General features: G+C 51.8%; 1 protein-coding gene across 2 annotated transcripts in view; it reads left to right on the forward strand.

Annotated features, from left to right (window-relative positions):
* The first annotated feature begins 991 nt into the window (after positions 1–991).
* LOC147096401 (zinc-binding protein A33-like) overlaps positions 992–17,252 on the forward strand; it is a 438,937-nt gene continuing 422,676 nt past the window's right edge. The window contains exons 1-7 of one of the 2 annotated variants that reach the window (XR_015074891.1): positions 992–1,714; positions 2,214–2,309; positions 2,403–2,636; positions 4,821–4,843; positions 4,943–5,058; positions 6,243–7,095; positions 9,407–9,571. Coding sequence is in view for 1 of the 2 variants with exons in the window: in XM_085975163.1 (XP_085831289.1) it covers positions 1,304–1,714; positions 2,214–2,309; positions 2,403–2,636; positions 4,821–4,843; positions 4,943–5,058 (880 nt within the window). In the remaining variant the exon portion in view is untranslated. Of the gene's footprint in view, positions 1,715–2,213; positions 2,310–2,402; positions 2,637–4,820; positions 4,844–4,942; positions 5,059–6,242; positions 7,096–9,406; positions 9,572–17,252 lie in introns of those variants that run through there. The other variant, XM_085975163.1, reaches the window with a different exon arrangement.

Raw genomic sequence — 17,252 nt, forward strand, 5'->3', positions numbered from 1 at the left:
CCTCCCTCGCCCCCCTCCCTCGCCCCCCTCCCTCGCCCCCCTCCCTCGCCCCCCTCCCTCGCCCCCCTCCCTCGCCCCCCTCCCTCGCCCCCCTCGCCCCCTCCCTCGCCCCCTCGCCCCCTCCCTCGCCCCCTCGCCCCCTCCCTCCCTCGCCCCCTCCCTCCCTCGCCCCCTCCCCCCTCCCTCGCCCCCTCCCCCCTCCCTCGCCCCCTCCCCCCTCCCTCGCCCCCTCCCCCCTCCCTCCCTCGCCCCCTCCCCCCTCCCTCCCTCGCCCCCTCCCCCCTCCCTCCCTCGCCCCCTCCCCCCTCCCTCCCTCGCCCCCTCCCCCCTCCCTCCCTCGCTCCCTCCCCCCTCCCTCCCTCGCTCCCCCCTCCCCCCTCCCTCCCTCGCTCCCCCCTCCCTCCCTCGCCCCCTCCCTCCCCCCTCCCTCCCTCGCCCCCTCCCTCCCTCGCCCCCTCCCCCCTCCCTCCCTCGCCCCCTCCCCCCTCCCTCCCTCGCCCCCTCCCCCCTCCCTCCCTCGCCCCCTCCCCCCTCCCTCCCTCGCCCCCTCCCTCGCCCCCTCCCCCTCCCTCCCTCGCCCCCTCCCCCTCCCTCCCTCGCCCCCTCCCCCTCCCTCCCTCGCCCCCTCCCCCTCCCTCCCTCGCCCCCTCCCCCTCCCTCCCTCGCCCCCTCCCCCTCCCTCCCTCGCCCCCTCCCCCTCCCTCCCTCGCCCCCTCCCCCTCCCTCCCTCGCCCCCTCCCCCTCCCTCCCTCGCCCCCTCCCCCCTCCCTCCCTCGCCCCCTCCCCCCTCCCTCGCCCCCTCCCCCCCTCCCTCCCTCGCCCCCTCCCTCGCCCCCTCCCTCGCCCCCTCCCTCGCCCCCTCCCTCGCCCCCTCCCTCCCTCGCCCCCCCCTCCCTCCCTCGCCCCCCCCTCCCTCCCTCCCTCGCCCCCCCCTCCCTCCCTCCCTCGCCCCCCCCCTCCCTCCCTCCCTCCCCCTCGCCCCGGGCTGGCAGTGCCTGCTGGGAGTTGTAGTCCAGCAATCTTCCCAATGGCCGACTCCTGCTCCTAATCTATGTTTCTCTGTTACTCCTCCTTTTCCCCTCTCCAGATTCCCAGTCTTAGTAAAATGCCCATTTGTCCCAGTCTGATGCTGGGTGCACCCTAAAATGTCACAGACTGCTTTTTCCCTTTGTTACTGCGATATTATTTCCTCCAGAATAGCCCCTCGAGGGATGCAAGAGTGAGCTGTGACTGTGAACCGGGGAGGCTCCGCCCACAGAAAGGTGACATCAGCAGGTTCAACCAGGAAGTACTGAAACTGAACATGGCCTCCAGACAGCAGGCGGAGGGTTGGACCGAGGATTTAAATTGTCAGGTCTGTCTGGATTTCTTCACCGACCCGGTAATACTGGAGTGTGGCCACAACTTCTGCCGCTCCTGTATCACCCGGTGCTGGGCGAAGAAGCGGAGAAACGCCTGCCCGGAATGTCGAGAGGAGTTTCCGGGAAGAAACCTCAGGGTAAATCCGGCCTTAGCGAGTCTGGCCGAGAAAGCTCGAAAATTAAAGCTGAATCCGAAAGAGAAGGAAAGTAAACTTCACTGTGAGGAACATCAGGAAGAACTGAAGCTGTTTTGTGAAACTGACATGAAACTGATCTGTGTGATTTGTATAGATGCGCGGGAACACAGAGAGCACCGGCCCATGCCCATTAAACAAGCTGTTAGAATCTACAAGGTAAGAAAGCATGAAGAAAGAAAGATTTGCATTTATATCGCGCCTTTCACGGCCAACGAACGTTTCAAAGTGCTTTACAGCCAATGAAGTACTATTTGAAGATCAGTCACTGTTGTAATGTGGGAAACACGGCAGCCAATTTGCGCACAGCAAGCTCCCATAAACAGCAACGTGATAATAACCAGATAATCTGTTTTTGTGACGTTGACTGAGGGATAAATATTGGCCAGGACACTGGGGATAACTCCCCCCTGCTCTTCTTCGAAATAGTGCCTTGGGATCTTTTACATCAACCTGAGAGAGCAGGCGGGGCCTCGGACAGTGCAGCGCTCCCTCAGCACTGCACTGGAGTGTCAGCCTAGATTTATGGGCTGAAGTCCCTGGAGTGGGATTTGAACCCACAACCTTCTGAAAGGGAACAGATTTGATCACCTGATTATTTTGTCACATTTTCATGGTCTAACACTTTTATTCTGTGATTTTTCTCTCCCAATCCCAGGGTCAGCTGAAATCTTCCTTAGATTCCCTCACAGAGAAGAAATCGGCGGCTCGAGAAACGGAATTAAAACAGAAACAGCAGATTTCCGCAGTTAGGGTAAGGTCTCCCTGCGCTGATTTTCTGGGATCTCGGTTAGTTTTGTTCCTTTTATCGCGGTACATTAATTATGTCTCCCATTTCATTTGGTAGGAACAGTCGAGCAGCCTGCAGACCCACATCACATCCGAGTTCGCTAAAATGCACCAGATTCTCAGTGAGAAAGAGCAGCATTTGATGAGCGATCTCAGGGAACAAGAGGGGACGATTCTAGAAACAATGGAGAAAAACCTTCGAGAAATTCAAGATAATTTAAATTCTATTCAGGAGAAACTCTCAAAGTTGCAGAAACAGATGGAGGAAAAAGACGGGCTGACATTTCTGATGGTGAGGATTATATTGCGGGTCAGTTCAGTGAACCTTCACACAGTCACAAAATAACTGATGAACACATAATTGGAGGTGGGATGCTAAGTTGAGAAGATGGTTAAGAAAGCATATGGGACACTTGGCTTTGTAAATGGGGGCATTGAATTCAAAAAGAAGGAAGCCGTGCTAAACTTTTAGAAATCACTGGTTAGGCCTCAGCTGGAGTATTGTGTTCACTTCTGGGCACCACACTTTAGGAAAGATGTCAAGGCCTTGGAGATGGTACAAAGGAGGGTCACCAGGATGATACCAGGGATGAGATACTTCAGTTATGTGGAGAGATTGGAGAAGCTGGGATTGTTTAAATTGGAGCAGAGAAGGTTAAGGGGAGACCTAATTGAGGTTTTCAAAATTGATGGAGCAAATAAGGAAGAAACTGTTTCCTCTGGCGAGTGGGTCAGTAACCAGAGGTCATAGATTTAAAATAACTGGTAAAAGAACTAGAGGTGAAATGAGGAGAAATGTTTACAGACGGAGGGTTGTTAAGATCTGGGACACACGACCTGACAGGCTGGAGGAAGCAGATTCCACAGGAACTTTCAAAAGGCAATGGGACATGTACTTGAAGAGGCCTCATTTTCAGGGTTCTGGGGAAAAGCTGGGGTGTGGGAATAAATTGGACAGCTCTTTCAAAGAGCCGGCACAGTCGAGGTGGGTTGCATGGCCTCCTCTGTGCTGTGATATTCTATGATTTTATTATTTTATGATAACTTTGAAATAAATGCAGCAGTTTCTGAAAAAGCAAAACTGATTTAAACCGATTGTTTTGTCTATTCTGAGGCGGTTCTGCTGTTGTCACCGAACTAACCGGCTCCCACACTGTCGGAAATGGCTTGCCGTGATCTTGACAGCACGTTTGTAATTATTTCTGTGTTGCCCAAGTTTAATATTCATCGAGAACGCACATTGGAATCGAGTTACAGTTAAAATTAGTGGGTGTGTCTGGTGCGGTGGGTGTGGGAGTCACTGTGTCTGTGAGTGACACTGATGTTGAGTTCCAGTATCTGACACACAAATCAGGCTTTTCAACTACTTACAATCATAGAATCCCACAGCACAGAAGGAGGCCATTCGGCCCATCGTGTTTGTGTCTGCCCTTTGAAAGAGTTGACCTATTAATCTCATTCACCTGGTCTTTCCCCATAGCCCAGAATTGTTTCTCCTTTTCAAGTATTTACCCAATTCCCTGTTGAAAGTTATTATTGAATCTGCTTCCACCGCCCTTTGCAGTCGTACATTCCAGATCCCGACAACTCGCTGTGTAACAGAGTGTTTCCCCGGGTCGTCTCTGGTTTTTTGCCAATTATGTTAATCTGTGTCCTCTGGTTAGGACCGAGCTCTCAGTGGAAACAGGTTCTCCCCATTTACTCTATAAAAGCCTCTTATCATTTTGAGCACCTGTATTAAATCTTCCCTGAACCTTCTCTGCTCTAAAGGAGAATAATCCCACCATCTCTAGTCTCACAACATAATTGAAGTCCCTCATTCCTGGTACCATTCTGGTGAATCTCTTCTGCACCCTCTCCAAGGGCTTGACATCCTCCTTAAAGTGTGGTGCCCAGAGCTGGACCCAATACTCCAGCTGAGGCCTAACCAGTGCGTTATAAAGGGTTGGCAGAACCTCTTTGCTTTTCTACTCTGTGCCAATATTTATAAAGCCAATGATCCCATTTGCTCCTTTAACAGCTTTATAAACTTGTCCTGCCACCTTAAACAATTTGTGTAAGTGATCCCGCGGGTCGCTCTGTTCCTGCACCGCCTTTAAAATTGTCAGTCAGTTTGTGTTGTCTCTCCTCGTTCTTCCTAACAAAATCTAGCATGTCACACTTCTCTGCGTTAAATTTCACCTGCCCATTTCACCGGTCTGTCTCTGTCCTCCTGCAGTCTGCCGCTATCCTCCTCACTGTTTACTACATTGCCAAGTTTTGTGTCTGCTGCAAAGTTGTCAATTATGCCTTGTATTCACAAGTCCAGGTCATTGATATATATCAAATAGAGCGGTTATTTCCTCTTTCTACCTGTGTGTGGGCAGCAGTGAGAATTCGGATTATCAGCAGCTTGTAACAATCTAGGTGTGATTTCTGCTGTCCGGATACAGACGCTCAGTCTCTGTCAACTCAGATTGTGTTTTATTTGTTTCAGGAGGAAGCTTGTCGGAAGAGGAGGTAGGACATGCTCTTTACTGAAACTCTGCACAGTTTGGGAAAATAACTCAGAAAATTGTTCATGGACAATTTATAACATCAACTGTTTACTGTTTACAGGAGTAGTGAGGAATATAAAGTACTGTCAGTAGCAGATGGCGCCCTGTCTATCGGAAAGTTCATCGGCCCTTTACAGTACACAGCGTGGAGAGAAATGATAGACGCCATTAGCCCTGGTAAATCTCTTCTATTCCTTTTCCTGATTTTATAAATCCAGATGAGCAGAGACTGAACGGGCTCCCAGATCGTGGATTAAATGATCACATTGTCAGTTGTTAATCCACGGGATCGATGGGCTTGCTTCAGGAAGAATCATCTGTCTTGGACTGTGCCTGGTGTAGGTTCCAGTAGAAGGTGGATTCCTGCTCTGTGGGTGCTGGGGTCTCTGAGTTTGGGGGTTGCCTGGTTGTTCCAGTTTTGCTTGTATTCCTGGTCAGGCTGTTGGTCAACTCATGATGTGGGCCGCAGCTTCCTCCTCAACTTCTGTATACTCTTGCTCCCACTTTTCTAGTTTCCCCCTTGAATTATTTATTCTTCCCCCATTTTTCCATTTTCGGCACTGCCCGATAGCGTATAATCGACGGACAATGTGATCGCGCACGTTTTGCGCTCCCCTAGAGTTTCTCTCACCGATTCCTTATGCATTTTAAAGGCTCCTCCGCCCCCTGTCTCCTCCTCACCCCCAGACATCCTTTCCTCCCCCCCCCCCCCGCCGCTAACTACTCTCCCCCCAGCAGACTCATTCCTCATCACCCCGCTGTCTCCACCCCCTGCTATTACCTCCCTTGATTGAACTCTTCCCCCACCCGCGCTCTCTCGTTCACCCCACTGTGACTCTCCCCTCTGTCTCCCCGCCAACTCGTCCCGCTACCGACTCCCCCACCTCCACCGTCTGCCCACCCCCCCCCTCCACATGCCTCCATCCCCAGCGCCCGCCGTCTACACCCCTCTGCCGTCTACCCAACGTCTCCCACCTCCCCCACCCCGCTGCCTTCCCTGTCTCTTTTCCCCACCGCACCTCACCCCAGTCTCTTCACCCCATGGCGGCCTCTTCTCCCCACTCCTGCTGGGTCTTATGTGAGCTCTGCTGCAAGCCAGGCACGATCGGTGCCATTACTCACCCCGAATTTGTAGATTAGAACCGAAGACTATTCCTTGTGGTCCTCAGCGTAATCTCCGGGCACTGCTTCCGCTGCAGCGCTGAGTCGGGGCCGAAATCGACAGGTCATAAACCCTGGAGTGACAGCAGATTCCATGAACACAACCCAGAGCCCGAGTGGTCACTTTAAATAGGAAAGCGTTTGAATAAATCACAGCAAGAAACTAAATCACTGACGGTGTTATTTTAACTTTCCCCCAGCTCCAGCCTCTCTGACTCTGGATCCGAACACAGCGAATCCCCGGCTCATCCTGTCTGAGGACCAGACCAGCGTGAGACTCGGAGACAAACAGCAGCCGCTCCCAGACACCCCGGAGAGGTTTGATTCCTGGCCCTGTGTCCTGGGAGCGGAGGGATTCACATCAGGGAGACACTACTGGGAGGTGGAGGTGGGTAACAAGACTGAGTGGGCTGTGGGAGTGACCCAACCGTCTGCCGGGAGGAAAGGGAGAATCGACCTGAGACAGGATACTGGATTGTGTGGCTGAGAACCGGAAGTGACAATTTTTCTGGCACCTCCCTCTCACCGACCCCCCTCACCCCGAGTGTGGAGCCCCGGAGGATTGGGGTGCACCTGGACTATGAGGGCGGATAGGTGTCATTTTACAATACGGACAACATGTCCCATCTCCACACTTTCACTGAGAGAATCTTTCCCATCTTCAATCCGGGAGCGAATGACGGCGGGAAAAACTCCGCCCCGCTGACAATCTGCGGGGTTAAAGGTCACTAACAGGTCCATCCCATAATTTCACCCTGCCTCCTGCCAGCTGCAAACTGAAGGGTGTCGGTCTCAGTCACAGGTGGTGCGGATGGTCCAAATGTCACCTGAGGTCAGGGCGACTACAACCGAGTGACAATGTCTTGTTGGTGAGATTTGTTTGTTTCATCGGTGCAGGGGAACAAACTCGTGGCAACTGCTCCAGAGACTCCTGTAGAATTAAATAAAAACCTCAAGAACATCGAGAATCGTTGGAGCCCAGAGACAGAGGAGAATCAAAACACGGGCAGAAATACACCAAGGGAACCACAGACTCCAGCTGGGAAGTTAAAGGTAAAGAGGGGCAGGGGAGAGGAACTAGGGTGAGATAGAACACCAGTGGGAAGGACATGACAAAGGGACCATCCGAGACACGGCAAATTAAATAATACCCGAGGGAAGGAAAAAGTAAAAGGGGCACCAGATAGAAGTGAAATCAAAAGGGAACAGGAGGGAGCGTCAGAAACATGGGAAAACCCAGGGGATGGAAATGGTCAGAACATTCAAGCATGTGGAGTGTTTAGAATAGAGAGTGGACAAGGTCATGTGAAGAGAAAAAGATTGGTGAAGTCAAGCGTAGGTCCCTTGCAGTCAGAATCAGGGGAATGGGGAACAAAGAAATGGCAGACCAATTAAATACATACTTTGGTTCTGTCTTCACAAAGGAGGACACAAATAACCTCCCAGAGATGTTGGGGAACATAAGGTCTAATGAGAGGGAGGAATTGAAAGAGATCAGTATTTGTAGGGAAATGGTGTTAGGGAAATTGATGGGATTGAAGGCCAATAAATCCCCAGGGCCTGATAATCTACAACCTAGGGTACTTAAGGAAGTGGCCCTAGAAATAGTAGATGCATTGCTGGTCATCTTCCAAAATTCTATAGACTCTGGAAGAGTACCCATGGATTGGAGGGTTGCTAAAGATACCCCACTATTCAAAAAAGATGGTAGAGAGAAAACAGGGAATTACAGACCGGTAAGCCTGACATTGGTAGTGGGGAAAATGCTAGAGTTCATTATAAAAGATGTAATAGCAGAGCACTTGGAAAACAGTGACAGGATCGGACAAAGTCAACATGGATTTACAAAAGGTGCTAGACTAATCTACTGGAATTTTTTGAGGATGTAACTGGTAGAATAGATAAGGGAGAACGAGTGGATGTGGTGTATTTGGACTTTCAGAAGGCTTTTGATAAGGTCCCGCATAAGAGATTAGCGTGTAATCTTAAGGCACATGGGATTGGGGGCAAGGTATTGACTTGGATAGAGAACTGCTTGGCAGACAGAAAGCAAAGAGTTGGAATAAACGGGTCTTTTTCCGAGTGGCAGGCAGTGATTAGTGGGGTACCACAGGGACCGGTCCTTGGACCCCAGCTATTCACAATATGTATTAATGATCTAGACGAGGGAAATAGATGTAATATCTCCAAGTTTGCAGATGACACAAAGCTGGGTGGGCGTGTGTGCTGTGAGGAGGATGCCGAGAAACTCCAGTATGATTTGGACACGTTGGGTGATTGGGCAGAAGCATGGCAGATGCAATATAACGTGGATAAATGCGTGGTTATCCACTTTGGTGTCAAAAACAGGAAGGCAGATTATTATCTGAATGGCAATAGATTGGGAGAAGGGGAAGTGCAACGAGACCTGGGTGTCCTTGTGCACCAGTCGCTGAAGGTAAGCATGCAGGTGCAGCAGGTGGTTAAGAAGGCAAATGGTATGTTGGCTTTCGTAGCGAGAGGGTTCGAGTACAGGAACAAGGATGTACAGGGCCTTGGTGAGACCACATCTTGAGTATTGTGTGCAGTTTTGGTCTCTTTATCTGAGGAAGGATGTTCTTGCCATGGAAGGAGTGCAGCGAAGATTCACCAGGCTGATACCTGGGATTGCAGGAATGACGTATCAGGAGAGATTGGGTCGATTGGGCTCATACTCGCTGGAGTTTAGAAGAATGAGAGGGGATCTCATTGAAACGTATAAAATTCTGACAGGAGTGGACAGATTAGATGCAGGAACGATGTTCCCGATGGCCGGGGAGTCCAGAACCAGGGGTCACAGTCTAAGGATAAGGGGTAAGCCATTTAGGACAGAAATGAGTAGGAATTTCTTCACTCGGGGAGTGGTGAACCTGTGGAATTCTCTACCACAGAAGGCAGTAGAGGCCAATTCATTAAATATATTCAAGAAGGAGTTCGATATATTTCTTAAGGCTAAAGGGATCATGTGCTTAAAATCAATCCCAGTCACTTACAGCATGTGAGATTGCCGGGGGAATCACCTAACCATCTCCATTCTGGCCAGGAATAGCGGCGTCTCTATACGCAGCCCTGAAAATCTCGCACCTTTAGTAGAGGCCAGGGAGCAAGGTGTTCAACTTTACATCATCCAGGAAAACCTAAACGGGAGGTTATGTGATTGTGGGGGGTGGGGGGGGGCAGCTTTGCAAATAATGGGGAGTAAAACCCCATTTGATTTGATTTGATTTGATTTGATTGATTTTGATTTGATTTGATTTGATTTTTTGTAAAATTGTACATGTTGAGTAAAGTCACTGGTGTTTGCCTTTCCCCCCCCCACCCCCCCCCCCCCCCCCCAAATGTGTAGCCTCATCAGACCCTAAACACTGAGACAACACTTCCAGTTGTGAAAACCGAGGATCCTCCGACACCGCCATGCACATTCGGGGACATTCTCAAGCCGCCGCTGAATGTGGTTCAGCTCAATGTGGTAAAAACGGAAAATGGGACCTCGCCAGTGAAACAAGGACCAGCAAGTAAATGACATTCTTTTAAAGCGTGAATTAAACTTTAAAAAAAAAAGATTCGTTGAGTGCAACTCGGTCTAATTCTCCGAAAGAATACTTTGAGTTCTGGCCCCAGCAGTTCCACTCTCCAGGTTAGCCGGGCTAACCAGTTGTGTCTACTGCTTTGCCCCCCCGGTGCTGTCCTGAGAGTTGGGTGAGACTACCGATGAGGTTTGCCTGCCAGAATCTAAATGGTTGCCTTTTGTACGGGAGGAGAAAGTGCTACACCATATATCAGAGGAATGAATGCTACTGCCAGGGAATGGAACTTGCTATCACTTGTATCGAACCTTGGTTCGACCACATATGGAGCACTCTGAACCGTTCTGGTCTCCATCTGATAAAAAGGGAGACAGAGCCACTGGAGAAAGTGCAAAAAAGGTTCACTAGAAATGATACCTGGCCTGAGAGGTTCTACCCATCAGGAAAGACTGAACAGGCTGGAGCTCTTTTCTGTAGAAAAGAGAAGGCTGGGGGGTGAGCTGGTCTTTGAGATTATGAAAGGGTTTGATCGGGTAGACGTAGCGAACATGTTTCCACTTGCGGGTGAGACCAGAACTCGGGGGCCATAAATATAAGCTAGTCACTAATAAATCCAATAGGGAATTCAGGAGAAACTTCTTTCCCCAGAGAGTGGTGAGAATGTGGAACTCGCCACCACAGGGAGTGGTTGAGGTGAATAGTGTAGATGCAGTTAAGGGGAAGCTAGATAAACACATGAGGGGGAAAGGAATAGAAGGATATGTTGATGGGTGAGATGAAGGAGGGTGGGAGGAGGCTCGTGTGGAGCATAAACACCCGCACGGACCTGTTGGGCCAAATGGCCTGTTTCTGTGCTGTTATTAAGTACTGTGCTGTAATTAAGTACAGATAGCAGAGTAAAGCTCCTTCTGCTGTCCCTCAACAGTGTGCCTCCGGCCCTGCTGCATAAGAGCACCTACAACAGCCCTTGCAGGGCCTCAGCCTGATGTTCCAATTGGTGTTGAATTAGGGGCCGTTATATGCAGTCAGCCGCTATGCAAACTGTGATTGATCCAGATAAACCGAGTTCACACACGGCCTTTCATTATTCTGAATTAGCAGATGAATTTTGTGAATTAAGGAATAATTCTTTAGCCCTTTTCATCATGCTAAAATGTATCCGGTGGCGTTTTAGGTATTACAAAAAGCGCAGCGTTGATTTAAAGTGTTGCGCAGTCCAGTAGTTGTGTTATCATTGGATAATGGGGTATTACCCTGTTGCAGTCCGATGCCTGGTGCTGAGATCAGACGGGCAGCAGCAGGAGTTGGATGCGTGTGTTCCGTAAATATCGGGCAGTGTGTCCCCTGCTGTAATTTCACTTTGTTTCTCCTTCGCTCCAGTACAAGCCACCACGACTACTAAGGCCAACAGCATCCTGTGCAGCAAGCCGACCATCCAGCCCAAACCGGTTGTCATGACGACGTTGCCTACCGCGCCAAGCGCCAGCCCGGCAAAGACCATCATTCTTCAGTCGGTGCAGACCGGTCAGCCGCAGAGTCTGCCATTAAAGCAAACCATTCCAGGTACACGTCCGCTGCCTTTTTATAAAAAAAAAAAAAAAAAACAATTATTCAAAGAGCTTTCTTTCATAGATGTCCTCCTTCCCTTGGGCTTTTTGGAGAGCCGGGGGTGCAAGCAGACAGACTGCGTAAACTTTCCTCGCTCAGCAAGTGGAAGCTGGGATTGCAAATCTGGCAGTAACCCCAAGGGCTGCTTTCTCTTTCCGCTGATTCGGTTCTAGAATCGTACAGCACAGAAGGAGGCCATTTCGGGCCCATCGTGCCTGTGCCGACTCTTCAAAAGAGCGATCCAATTAGTCCCACTCTCCTTTGCCCTTTCCCCATAGCCCTGCAAATGTTCTTCCCTTCAAGTATTCATCCCTTTTGAAAGTTATTATTGAATCTGCTTCCTCCACCCTTTCAGGCAGTGCATTCCAGATCATCGTAACTCGCTGCGTTAAAATAAAAAAGAATCCCATCTCCCCTCTGGTTCTTTTGCCAATGACCTTCAGTCTGTTCTCTGGTTACTGACCCTCCTGCCACTGGAAACAGTTTCTCTTTATTTACTCTGTCAAAACCCTTCATGATTTTGAACACTTCTATGAAATTTCCTCTTAACCTTCTCTGCTCTAAGGAGAACAACCCCAGATTCCCCAGTCTCTCCACATAACTGAAGTCCCTCATCTCTGGTACCATTCTGGTAAATCTCATCTGCATCCTCTCCAAGGCCTATTCCCTAAAATTTAGAAGTTTAAGGGGTGATTTGATCGAAGTTTTCAAGCTATTAGGAGGAACAGAGGGTAGATTGAGAGAAACGATCTCCGCTGGTTGGGGAGTCTAGGACTAGGGGATAGAGTCTAAAAATTAGAGCCAGACCTTTCGGGAGTGAAGTTAGGAAACACTTCTACACACACAGGGTGGTAGAAGTTTGGAATTCTCTTCCGCAAATGGCAATTGATGCTCGGTCAATTAATTTTAAATCTGAGATTGAGAGATTTCTGTTAACCAAAGTGATATACCTATCAATTCATCCAATGAAAAGCGACGAGTTAAGACAGTAACTATAGGTTTTTATTGGCTAAATAACAGAGCCCACCCTCGTGGGTGATCGGGTCCAACAAGGAGGAATACCAGCCAGTCGACCACCTTTATACCTGGGCAAGCAGGCGGAGCCATGGGCGGAGTCAGCTGTGGTCAGCCCAGGTATAACAGCGTGACAAGAGGTGACCTTGTGTAGTGATACAACAGTGTAAACAGTGATAACCATAGTGTAACGATATAAACAGTGATAACCATAGTGTAACGATAGTGAACGATAAAAGTGGTTTACCACATTCACCCCTTGTTTAGATTTGAGTCCGGCGGGGTGAAGTGTACTACCAGTTCGGGTATGTCAGTCTGTCCGGAGGCCTCGTAAGTCTTTCTGATCGGCGCGGCGGCGGTGGTGCAGTATCCGATGTTAATGCTGGTGTCTGCGTGGTCGGCGAAGGCTCGTGGGGTTCCGGCATGCCGTCTACCTGGGCTGGATTTGGGGGAGTGGTGGGGGGTAACGGTGGTGTCTCAGGGGTGCCCGAGGGTGCAAGGTCTCGTAAGGAGACTGTGTCCTCCCGCCCGTCTGGGTATGCCACATAGGCGTACTGGGGGTTGGCGTGCAGGAGGTCCACCCTCTCGACCAGGGGGTCCGTTTTATGGGCCCTCACGTGCTTCCGCAGCAAGACGGGCCCCAGAGAAGTCAGCCATGTTGGTAGCGAGGTTCCCGTAGTCGACTTCCTGGGGAAAACAAACATTCGTTCATGGGGGGTGGCGTTAATGGCCGTGCAAAGCAGTGACCGGATGGAATGCAGCGCTGCCGGGAGGACTTCCTGCCAGCGAGAGGTTGGGAGGCCCTTAGACTTTAAGGCTAAGAGGACGGCCTTCCAGACAGTCGCGTTCTCTCTTTCCACCTGGCCGTTCCCTCGGGGGTTGTAGCTGGTGGTCCTGCTTGCAGCAATGCCTCTCGCAAGTAGGAACTGGCGAAGTTCCTCGCTCATGAAGGATGAGCCCCGGTTGCTATGTATATAGTTCGGGAACCCGAACAAGGCGAAGAGGTCGGTCAGGGATTTGATGACCGTGGTACTGGTCATGTCTGGGCAGGGGAAGGCAAAGGGGAAACGGGAGTATTCATCAATGATGTTGAGGAAGTACACATTACGGTCAGAGGATGGGAGGGGCCCCTTAAAATCGATGCTCAAGCGCTCGAAGGGGCGGGTGGCCTTGATCAGGCTTGCTCTGTCTGGCCTAAAGAAATGCGGTTTGCATTCGGCACAGGTTTGGCAGTTCCTGGTCATGGTCCTGACCTCCTCGATGGAGTAGGGCAGGTTGCGGGCCTTAATGAAGTGGTAAAGTCTGGTGACCCCGGGGTGGCAGAGGTCGTTGTGGAGGGTCTGCAGTCTATCAATTTGCGCGTTGGCGCATGTACTTCGTGATAGAGCATCTGGGGGTTCGTTCAGTTTACCAGGCCGGTACAAGATATCATAATCATAGGTGGAGAGCTCGATTCTCCACCTCAAGATCTTGTCGTTCTTGATTTTGCCCCTCAGCTTGTTATTAAACATAAAAGCGACCGAACGCTGGTCGGTGAGGAGGGTAAATCGTTTGCCTGCCAGGTAATGCCTCCAGCGTCGTACTGCCTCCACGATCGCCTGGGCCTCCTTCTCGACCGAAGAGTGTCGGATCTCAGGGCCCTGGAGGGTCCTTGAGAAGAAGGCCACAGGTCTCCCCGCCTGGTTAAGGGTTGCAGCTAGGGCGAAGTTGGATGCATCGCTCTCCACTTGGAAAGGGATAGACTCATCCACCGCGTGCATTGTGGCCTTAGCAATGTCTCCCTTTATGAGGGAGAAGGCTGCGCACGCTTCTGCCGTCAGGGGGAAGGAGGTGGACTTCATGAGGGGTCTGGCTTTGTCCGCATAATTCGGCACCCATTGGGCATAGTAGGCAAAGAGCCCCAGGGTTCTCTTCAGCGCCTTTGGACAGTGGGGGAGGGGAAGCTCCATAAGGGGGCGCATTCTTTCGGGGTCGGGGCCGGGGCCGATGACTCCGTTCTCTACTACGCAGCCGAGGATGGCAAGACGTGGGGTGTTAAACACACATTTCTCCTTATTGTAAGTGAGGTTCGGCCGTACGGAGGAATTTCTCCAGATTAACATCGTGGTCCTGCTGGTCGCGGCCGCAGATGGTGACGTTATCTAGATAAGGGAACGTGGCCTGCAGCCCGTTCTGGTCAACCATCCGGTCCATCTCCCTTTGGAAGACCGAAACCCCGTTGGTGACGCTGAAGGGAACCCTAAGGAAGTGGTAGAGGCGGCCATTCGCCTCGAAGGCGGTATACTGGCGGTCCTCAGGGCGGATAGGGAGTTGGTGATAGGCCGACTTAAGGTCGATGGTAGAGAATACCCGGTACTGTGCAATCTGATTGACCATATCAGATATGCGGGGAAGTGGGTATGCGTCCAGCTGGGTGTACCGGTTTATGGTTTGGCTGTAGTCGATGACCAGGCGGTTTTTATTGCCGGTCTTAACGACTACGACCTGGGCACGCCAGGGGCTGTTGCTCCTCTCGATGATGCCCTCCTTCAGGAGGCGCTGCACCTCAGAGCTAATAAAAGCTCTGTCCCCGGCGCTGTACCGCCTGCTCTTGGTGGCGACGGGTTTACAGTCGCGGGTGAGGTTAGCGAACAGGGAGGGGGGCGGGACCTTGAGGGTGGATAGGCCGCAGGTGGTACGCGGTGGGCGGTTTAAAGGCTGCTGGTTGTCGACTGTGAGTGGGGGGGAGGGGTCCACCGTATGCCAAAGTGACACTTTGAAGGTGGGATTGGAAGTCCAGCCCTAGTTGGACGGCAGCGCAGAGCTGGGGCAGGACGAGGAGTTTAAAATTTTTATACTCCGTGCCCCTAACCGACAGGGTCACAACACAGTAGCCGCTGATGTCTGTAGAATGGGACCTCGACGCCATCGAGATCCGGTTGCGCGTTGGCCGGACAGTGAGGGAGTAGTGGCTCACCGTGTCTGGATGGATGAAACTCTCCGTGCTTCCGCTGTCGAACAGGCAGGTCGTGGCGTGGCCGTTTACTTTGATGTCCATCATGGAATTGGACAGGTGATGCGGGCGAGCTTGGTCCAGTGTGACGGAGGCTAGTGTATGGCTGAGCGAGCTGCTGTAGTCTGCGGGTGAGGCGGTGGTCGGGTCTGGAGACAAGGTGGCGGTCGAGTGTGGTGGACAAAATGGCGGCGCCCACGACGTTGAATAACATGGCGGAGAAGATGGCCGCCCCCACAACTCACATGAGGCACTGCTGGCGTCGGTGGCCTTGATCAAAGATGGCCACCCCATGACTCACGAGGGGATACGGGCATCTGTGGCCTTGATGAAAGATGGCCGCCCCCACAACTCGCATGAGGCACTGCTGGCGTCTGTGGCTCTCCCCCTGCAGGCCTTCGCGAAGTGGCCTTTCTTGTGGCAGTTGGAGCAAGTCGAAGCAGCCGGCGGCCCGATCGCGGGGCTCCGATGTCGCAGCCGGTACCGGGGGTGGCGGTCCCGATCGGTTCTGGGACGCCGACGCTGAGGTAGGTCCCAGAGGCGGCGGTGCGAGGGGTATTGCGGCCGGGGTCGGGCCCGAGTCCCAGGGTCGCGCAGCACAGTACCTGGAGTACGCCTCGAGGTCCCGATGGGCCACTTCCAGAGAGCGAGCGAGGGCTGCAGTTGTGTTTAGGTCGAGGTCCTTTGATTCGAGCAGTCTTTGCCGTGAGTAGTCGGACCGAAGGCCTTTCACGAAGGCATCGCGGATATTCCCTTCAGTATTTTCTGCAGCCGTTACAGCTTTAAAGTCACAGTCCCTGCCGAGTGTTTGTAGCGCCCGTAAAAATTCATCTACAGACTGTCCTGGCTGTTGCGAGCGGGATCTTAGATGTCTGGCATACATAGAATTTACCGGGCTCCGGTACTGCTCTTTCAGCAGGTTGAGGGCGTCCTCGTATGTAGCAAGGTCCCGGATGAATGCAAATACTTTAGGGCTCACCTGGGCAGTCAGAACTCTTAGTTTGGATCCCGGAGGCACGCCGGATTCTCCCAGGTAGGATTCGAAGCAGCTCAGCCAGTGTTCGAAGTCGAGGGCTGAGTTCGCTGCCTGGGGGTTTAGATCCAGGTACGGCGGTCGGAGGGCTCGCAGCCAGGCCGACTGCTGTGGCTGTTGTAGCTGGCCGTTTGGCTGGTCGTCTGGCTGCTCCGATCAACTCATTTCAAAATTTAGCCAATAAAATTGATATACCTATCAATTCATCCAATGAAAAGCGACGAGTTAAGATAGTAACTATAGGTTTTTATTGGCTAAATAACAGAGCCCACCCTCGTGGGTGATCGGGTCCAACAAGGAGGAATAGCCAGTCGACCACCTTTTTACCTGGGCAAGCAGGCGGAGCCATGGGCGGAGTCAGCTGTGGTCAGCCCAGGTATAACAGCGTGACAAGAGGTGACCTTGTGTAGTGATACAACAGTGTGAACAGTGATAACCATAGTGTAACGATATAAACAGTGATAACCATAGTGTAACGATAGTGAACGATAAAAGTGGTTTACCACACAAAGGTATTCAGCAATATGTGGTAAAGGCGGGTTTATGGAGTTAGGCCACAGGTCAGCCATGATCTCATTGAATGGCGGAACAGGCTTGAGAGGCTCAGTGGCCTCCTCCTGTTCCTGCAAGACGTGTAAAGGGACTCCAGTATAGTAAGCCAAATATATCGGGGCCGACTCACTCGCCCTTTGATAACATGGCACGGCCTGTAGAACATCCCAGCTTCCTCTTGTAATGCAAGGTTGCCGGTTAACACAACGTATTGCTGGCTGTGATGGCAGATACTTACACACCCAACCCAGGCAATGACTATCTCCAACAAGTGAGAGTCTAACCACCTCCCCATGACATTCAACGGCATTACCATCGCCGAATCCCCCACCATCAACATCGTGGGGGGTCACCATTGACCAGAAACTAACTGGACCAGCCACATAAATACTGTGGCAATGAGCAGGTCAGAGCTGGGTGTCTCACCTCCTGACTCCCCAAAGCCTTTCCACCATCAACAAGGCAC

This window comes from Somniosus microcephalus, unplaced genomic scaffold (genome assembly GCF_052327205.1).
Source record: "Somniosus microcephalus isolate GS21.2 unplaced genomic scaffold, FLI_Smic_1.0 unresolved_chr1, whole genome shotgun sequence".
Taxonomy (NCBI): domain Eukaryota; kingdom Metazoa; phylum Chordata; class Chondrichthyes; order Squaliformes; family Somniosidae; genus Somniosus; species Somniosus microcephalus.